Raw genomic sequence first — 7,637 nt, forward strand, 5'->3', positions numbered from 1 at the left:
GTGAATATAACTTTATCATAGAATTATTCTCCCAGAATCATTTAGGTTGGAAAAAAAACATTAAGATCATCCAGTCCGACCGTAAAATTGTGTGTTGAATTGAGACATCTATAGCTGAGCTAGTAATTCATTGCTTTCTTTATAGTTAAAGGAGAGAGAAAGGGTTGGATTTTTTAGGGTGTAGTTCATCCCATCCAACACAGATGCTGTGGGATCTTGCAGTGCAATCCCTGGTGGGAAAGAAAATAAACGCACTTTTCAGGAAACAGGGGATTTTATTCAAGTAACAGAAACATTTCACAAAGCACAGTGTCCTAGGTCTGTTTGCCGAGGTTTCAAAACTCACAATAAAATCATCAGGAGCAGGGGAAGAGCTTTGAGTTTTATTGCTCTTGTCACTGTAGGGATTATGTTTCACAGAAATCTGTTAGACAGCCCTGAGTCTTAATATCTATATAGCACTTCTGTTATTTGTTGGTGATGGGTCTTGCAGTGGAGCACTAGAGCACTTCTTTTCTTCTTTGTCTTTGAAGGTGGGTATTTTTATGTTTTATAGATTTATTATATTTATTATATATTTTTATTGTATATATTTATTATATATATTTGCAACCTACAAACCCTCAGCCTGCTCATCGTCAGGTAGAAGGGGTAGAAAGTCTGTCCTTTCGGCAGAATTGCACCTTCTGCTCTCCAGAGGGCATCTTGGGGTGACAAAATTATTCAAGCCCAGCTGACCAAGTCATTATCTCCAAAGTAACAAGCTCACACCTGTTCTGGCCCCCTACCGGGGCCACAATTCCTGCTAGTAAATCTGCTCCAGGCTCCTGCTGGGAGCCTACTGCAGCACGAGCCTCCCACGAGGTCACAGCCTCCTTTCAGGCATCCATCTGCTCCAGCGTGGGGTCCTCCAGGGGCTGCAGGTGGACCTCCCCTGCACCGTGAGCTTCCCTGGGCTGCAGGGGCACCGCTGTCCCACCATGAGCGGCACCACGGGCTGCAGGGGAATCTCTGCTCCGTTGCCTGAGCACCTCCTTCCCCTCCTTCTTCACTGACCTTGGGGTCTTCAGGGCTGTTTCTGTCACATATTCTCACTTCTCTCTCCGTCTGCAGTTGCTGTTGTGCGCTGTTTCCCCCCCCCCTTCCTATGTTATCCCAGCTATACCCTCCCCAATGGACTCATCCCTGCTCAGCGGCGGGTCGGTCTCGGAACCGGCTGTGGTGCCGCGCCACAAGCCCCCTCTGTGATGTCTCGGCGCTCCACGGCTGCTGTCCCGGCGCCAGACCCTTGCTGGCCGTCATTGCTGACTCCGCCGCGACGGGATCAGCAGCGCTTCTCTGGCTTGGACCGTCGGGGGCTGCGAAGCGCAGCTGCCACTCGGATCTCGCCTCTCGGATCTGACCATCCTCTCCCCACACCCCCTCCCCCTCCCCGCCAGGGACTCGGCAGAGTCTGCCGGGCATCTCCTGTGTCTGCTGAACCCAGGCCGAGGCCGCCGAACGCCGAGAGATGGCCTGGGTCGACCTGCACAGCGCGGCCGCCCGCGGCGACCTGGACCAGCTGCGGCGGCACTGGTGTCTGAAGAAGTTCCTCATCAACAGGCGCAACCCAGACAAGCTGTAAGGACAAACAGCAAAGCCTCCACCTTTTGCAAAATGTGGAATTTGTCAAAATTATCTAAAGTCAGGGAGGTTTTTTGGTGGATGTACTTTAGGTACTTTCAAGCCTAAGCAGCAACAAAGGATACCATCAGTGGAACAGACAGCATCTAGCATCCCTTAGTATTATTTATTTTATTTATTTTGTTTTAATTATTACTCTATTTTAATTTGTTATTAAAGGTTTTACTTTTGATTCTCCTCCCTGTTTCACTGGGGCGGGGAGGGAGAGGGTGTGAGCAAGTAGCTGTGTGGGGCTTAATTGTCAGCTGGGCTTAAACCGGGACAATTGTGTATGTTTAATTTCTAGGACACCTCTGCATCTTGCTTGCATAAATGGCCATGCAGATGTTGTTCGGTTTCTAGTAGGCAAGAGTTGCAAGCTAAATCCTCGTGACAAATATAAGAGATCACCACTGATGCTGGTATGTGAAAGGGGCATATGTTGTCTTATGATTGAAGATGCTCAAACTTTCCAGTGTTGGGAAGACGCAGGAGTTCTGACAGAGAACAATGTAGATGTTGGAAGTTATTCCTCCTTTGTGTCTTGTTTCCAGGCAGTACAGCACCAGCACAGAGATTGTGTGGCTATTCTGCTGGAGCATGGTGCCAACCTTTACCACAGAGCTGCTACTGGTAACACCGCCCTTCACTTTGCTGTCCTGATGTCTAGCAAATCTCTAGTGGAGCTGTTACTTGAGTATGGCGCAGATATTGATGTTAAGAATGAAGTAAGCTTGGACTTTAGGTAAACCTCCTCTTCCCAAGTCAACTTGCTTGACTTTTCTCTGTTATTTTAAGAGAGATGATTTTTCCTTTCAGCTGGGATACACTCCACTTACTCTTGCGATCAGTGAGCGTTGCAAAGGGATGATCGAGTTCCTTCTTCAAAAAGGAGCTGACGTGAATGCTACAGATACTCTTAAAAGGTGAAGGATTTGGTAAAAGCACATGTGGGACTCCTTAGCATTGTTTAAGTTGGATTGATGGGAGGCATAAGAATGAGCTTTGAAAAAGGGCCAGGAACCACCCAGAAGGAGCTCCTTCAGTGTGACTTGTGAAAGCAGACCTGCGCTCTGCTGCTTGCTTACTTCAGGGGGTGATTTCCACACTGAGGACCGCAAGAAAGCATTGTCTGTGGTCCCACATGCACACGCGCGCGCGCAGGCACACACACGCAACCTGAGTCTGCTTTGGGTGGGTGGCTGGCCTGGAGACCTCCTGAGGTCCCACCAACCTGAATTCTCCCAACACTTCCAGGTGTTTGGCTGTGCTTTCATTCTACCAGTAGGAGAGGGGAAATGAATTGTCTGAGAAGCAAAGACGGATTAAAGAAATGACACGTAATGCCTGCAGAAGCTGATGTATTTACTCTTATCTCCTGGATGCCCTAGGACCCCTCTGGAAGTTGCTGCTATTCTTCAGGATAAGGATGCAGCAGAAGTTCTTCTTCGCAATGGCGGTGTTATCAATAAAGAAGGCCTTGGAGCATTTGCAGTTCGAGATTTGGAAAGACTATTTGGAGATGAGTTGTAAGTGTTTTACATCCTTGTTAGAGCAACTGCATTCTCAGAATGTCTGTGCTGATGTACAGCCCTTTTTGGTAACAGCAGCAGGGTTAAATGAGGTGCTGAGAGCTTTATCGAAGTGTGACACCTTCTGATGCATCTCTTTCCATGTAAAGGGTAGATTTGGAAATTGAGGAAAACATCCTTCCTCCCCACCAAACCCAGTTCTCTTTGAGAATTCACCTGTGTGCTTCCAAGTTCCATTCTACTCCCAAGCAGCAACTACCCGCCTTTTGTTTCAGAGGGGATCTAACTGATATCCCCTAATTAAAACTCTTCGGTGCTTTTCCTCTTCCCGTGGATAGCTTTGCACCTCTGGCCATTCACTAGCTAAGGTGGCTACGTGTGCTTAACTAGACTGAGGAAAAAAGCCCTCTATCCTAGTGATGGTAGCCAAGGGATGTGTGAATGAATTGCATTATGCCTATGAGCATGCCTTGCCTAGCCATAAACAACTGCCTATGAACTCTTGTCACTGGATCTCAATTTCCTCTCCCCCTGCCCCTTCTGTTAGCCTGTCTTGATGGGAAGCAGGAGAGAAGGGAGCCTGGGTAAACTGTGGAGTAAAAACCCCTTTAGGACTAAAGCATGTTTGAGGATTGCTCTAACAAAACAAGGTATTCATTCCTCCCCTCCAGGCTTCTGTTGTGCTAATGCACCATTCTGCATAGCAGCCTTGGTCTGGAGAATGTGTTTAATTTCTTTTGTTGTTTGATTGGGGTTTTTTGTTTTGTGTTCCTGCTCCTGAAACAAACCTGACCTCCAACTGAGACCCAAGGTTGTTAGAATATGACAAAGGTCTCAGAATGCAAGTGCAGTATTTGTTGGCCTCTTAATATCCGACTTAGGAGCCCTCTGAACTTCAGGTCTTCAGAGGAACCATGGGAATTTCTGAAGCCCTTCAAAGTGAGAACTGGGGTTGAGGAGACATTGCTCCATCTTAATGTTGAGACATTAGTATAACATCCAGCTGAGGAAGAGGCTTTGGAGATGTCAGCCTGCCAGGGGCCTAGTTAATCTCCCTGGTCCTTGAAATGGAGAGGGGGTTTATCAGATGAGACAGTAGCCAGCAGGGGTGAGTTACTCCACAGATAGAATAGGCACCTGTAGCGTGAGCATGCCGGTAGTGAGGATTTAGTCTCCACTACTCTAGGACTGCAGTATGTTTTGTGTGTGTGTGTGTGTGACCCTTTAGCAGTTGTCTATGAATAGGATTAGAATGGCACATGCATGGCTGTTGCCCTTCCCGTGGAGAGTGCAGGAAAGTCTGGGGGCATTTTTACCTATTGCATTTCCTCCCTTTCTATCTTTAGCATTGCTAATGAAGGAGAGGAATATGAATGCTCTGAAAGGAAGGGACCATGTTCTGCCGGAGGCACAGAAGAAATTAACAGCTCTTGCTCTGGGACAACTGCTGACATTCTCTCAAATACACCTGCATTGCCAGAATCATGTAAGACTCTTTGCTATCAAGGAGGTAAGAAGGAAAAATCAATGTGGCCTGTAGGAGAATGATAACCCATCAATGTGATGCATGTCTTGAGGGAGGTGCCAAAGCAGAGGAAAATCAGCACTCCAAGGAGTGATGTGACTCTTCTCATATTTGTTAGGTGTCTTGCCAGGAGTGAGAGAAGAGCAGAAGAAAGACAAAGACTCCTCCTGGGATTCTGAGGTACCTACTGTGGAGGAGGCAGTGGGGTCCCTCTGAATCACTGGCTTCTGGGATCATTACTATCTGCAGCTGCTTTTGCCAAATGCTTCTAACTCAGACCCTGACATGCCAGTGCTGCAGACAAACTGTTCCTGTAGGACTGGGACAAAGTGAGGTCCAGCTGGTTCTCCTTGCAGCTGACATCCAAGCTGGATTTCTAAAAAAGGACAAAGCAGTAAAGTTTCTGTTAGAAGACTAGCTTGGTGAAGATTGTGGATTTTCTATCATACCGGAAACATCTTCTGCTCCAGTCACTGTCAATTGGTTCCCATATGACTCACAGTCTGGAGACTCCTTTCTTCTGCCTGCATTCTCTCTGGATTGGGCAGGGGTACTTCATCCCCTTTGGAAAGCCCTGCTCAAGAGAGATGCCGAACATGCTGGCTGTGTTTGCCTGTTTTGTTCCTTCCATCACCTGATCCCGCTTGTTATGTCTTTTGGCTACAGCAAAGTGTTGTGCGTGGAAGTGGGTTGAGAAGGAGCCTTTTCCAGTTCTCAGACGTGTCTTTTCAATTACACAGACTGATTCCAAAGGTCGAGGGAAAGTGTCCGCTGACCCGACGCTTCCTGCTGCAGTGGGCAAGAGTTTGGATGCGCGCTCTGTTGCACTGGAGCACGGCAAAGGTAATTTCAGAGGGACTAAATAGTTACCTTTGTAAAGTTCTCTGGGGTGGCATGGCTGGGGAGAAAGCAGAGTGAAATAAGCTCTCAGAGTAATGACCAACCTGTTATCTTTTGTTAGGAGCCTTGCCAGCAGCAGAAGAGCAGAAGGAAGACAGTGACTCCTCCTGGGATTCTGAGGTACCTACTGTGGAGGAGGCAGTGAGGTCCTGCTGGATCAATGGCTTCTGGGCTCCTTTCCCTTTGCTGCTGCTTTTGCCACACGCTTGCACCTTGGACCTGGACATGCCAGTGCTGCAGACAAAGTGTTCAGTTAGTGCTGGGACAAAGTGAGGTCAAGCTAATGTCCTGGGTCTCCTTGCAGCTGACCTCCAAGCTGGATTTCTAAAACAAAGCAGTAAAGCTTCCTGCTGCTTACAATCTCCTAAAATCCTAGAAAACTCGTATAGTGAGGAATGCTGTTTTCGACGCCACAGCCTCCTTCCCTGGATCCATTAATGTCAGATGGATGACTGTTATGACCTCCAGTCTGGAGATGTATTTCTTCTGCCTAGGTTCTCTCTGCATTGGGCAGGGGTACTTCATCCCCTTTGGAAAGCCCTGCTCAAGAGAGATGCCGAATGTGCTGGCTGTGTTTGCCTGTTTTGTTGCTTCTGCCACCTGATCCTGCTCGTTAGGCCTCTTGGCTGAAGCAGAAGTGTTGTGCGTGGAAGTGGGTTGAGAAGGAGCTTTTACCAGTTCTCAGACGTGTCTTTTCAATTACACAGACTGATTCTGACGGTCCCTGGGATGTATCAAAAACTGTGCTGCTTCCTGCTGCATTCGGCAATAGATTGGACGCGCGTGCTCTGTTAGTACGGAGCAGCAAAGGTAATTTCAGAGGGACTAAATGGTTACCTTTGTGAACTTCTCTGGGGTGACATGGCTGGGGAGAAGCAGAGTGAAATAAGCACTCCAAGACATGCCTGTTACCTTTTGTATAGGGGCCTTGCCAGCAACAGAAGAGCGGAAGGAAGACAATGACTCCCCCTGGGATACTGAGGTACCTTCTCTGGAGGAGGCAGTGAGGTCCTGCTGGAACAATGGCGTCTGGGATCCTTTCCCTTTTTCTGCTGCTTTTGTCACACGCTTGCACCTTGGCCATGGACATGCCAGTGCTGCAGACAAAGTGTTCAGTTAGTGCTGGGACAAAGTGAGGTCAAACTAATGTCCTGGGTCTCCTTGCAACTGACCTCCAAGCTGGATTTTTAGAACAAAGCGGTAAAGCTTCCTGCTGCTTACGGTTCTCTGAAATCCTACAAGACTGGGACTGTGAGGATTGCTGTTTCCCCCCCCCCAGCCCGCTTCCCTGGATCCATTAATGTCAAATGGTTCCCTTATGACCTACAGTCTGGAGATGTATTTCTCCAGCCTAGGTTCCCTCTGGATTGGACACGAGTACTTCATCCCCTTTGGAAAGCCCTGCTCAAGAGAGATGCCGAATGTGCTGGCTGTGTTTGCCTGTTTTGTTGCTTCTGTCACCTGATCGTGCTCATTAGGCCTTTTGGCTAAAGCAGAAGTGTTGTGCATGGAAGTGGATTGAGAAAGAGCCTTTTCCAGTTCTCAGACATGTCTTTTCAATTACACAGACTGATTCTGAAGGTCCAGCAGAAAGTGTGCTGCTTCCTGCTGCAGTGGGCAAAAGTTTGGATGCGAGCTCTGTTGCAGTGGAGCACGGCAAAGGTAATTTCAGAGGGACTAAATGGTTACCTTTGTAAAGTTCTCTCTTTGTAAAGTGGGGTGACATGGCTGGGGAGAAAGCAGACTGAAATAATCCCTCAGAGTAATGACATGCCTCTTACCTCTTTTGTTAGGGGTCTTGCCAGCAGCAGAAGAAGAGCAGAAGGATAACAATGACTTTTCCTGGGAAGATGATGACTTTTCCTGGCTTTTGGAGGTAGCTCTTCTGGAGGGGGCAATGAGTTTCTTCTGGATCAGTGGCATCTGGGCTCCTTTCCCTTTGCTGCTGCTTTTACCACACGCTTGTACCTTGGACCTGGACATGCCAGTGCTGCAGACAAAGTGTTCAGTTAGTGCTG

General features: G+C 48.0%; 1 protein-coding gene across 14 annotated transcripts in view; it reads left to right on the top strand.

Moving 5' to 3' along the window:
* The first annotated feature begins 1,295 nt into the window (after window positions 1-1,295).
* Window positions 1,296-7,637, top strand: part of LOC113949244 (POTE ankyrin domain family member B2-like) — a 29,277-nt gene continuing 22,935 nt past the window's right edge. For 2 of the 14 annotated variants that reach the window (XR_003528411.1, XM_027647636.1), the window contains exons 1-13: window positions 1,300-1,620; window positions 1,970-2,084; window positions 2,217-2,390; window positions 2,482-2,588; window positions 3,054-3,191; window positions 4,541-4,704; window positions 4,838-4,899; window positions 5,460-5,562; window positions 5,681-5,739; window positions 6,327-6,429; window positions 6,543-6,601; window positions 7,188-7,281; window positions 7,413-7,495. Coding sequence is in view for 13 of the 14 variants with exons in the window: in XM_027647636.1 (XP_027503437.1) it covers window positions 1,511-1,620; window positions 1,970-2,084; window positions 2,217-2,390; window positions 2,482-2,588; window positions 3,054-3,191; window positions 4,541-4,704; window positions 4,838-4,899; window positions 5,460-5,562; window positions 5,681-5,739; window positions 6,327-6,429; window positions 6,543-6,601; window positions 7,188-7,281; window positions 7,413-7,495 (1,371 nt within the window). In the remaining variant the exon portion in view is untranslated. Of the gene's footprint in view, window positions 1,621-1,969; window positions 2,085-2,216; window positions 2,391-2,481; window positions 2,589-3,053; window positions 3,192-4,540; window positions 4,705-4,837; window positions 4,900-5,459; window positions 5,563-5,680; window positions 5,872-6,326; window positions 6,430-6,542; window positions 6,602-7,187; window positions 7,282-7,412; window positions 7,496-7,637 lie in introns of all 14 variants that reach the window. The other 12 variants (XM_027647750.1, XM_027648289.1, XM_027648198.1 and 9 more) reach the window with 12 other exon arrangements.

This window comes from Corapipo altera, unplaced genomic scaffold (assembly GCF_003945725.1).
Source record: "Corapipo altera isolate COAL_440 unplaced genomic scaffold, ASM394572v1 0, whole genome shotgun sequence".
Taxonomy (NCBI): Eukaryota; Metazoa; Chordata; class Aves; order Passeriformes; family Pipridae; genus Corapipo; species Corapipo altera.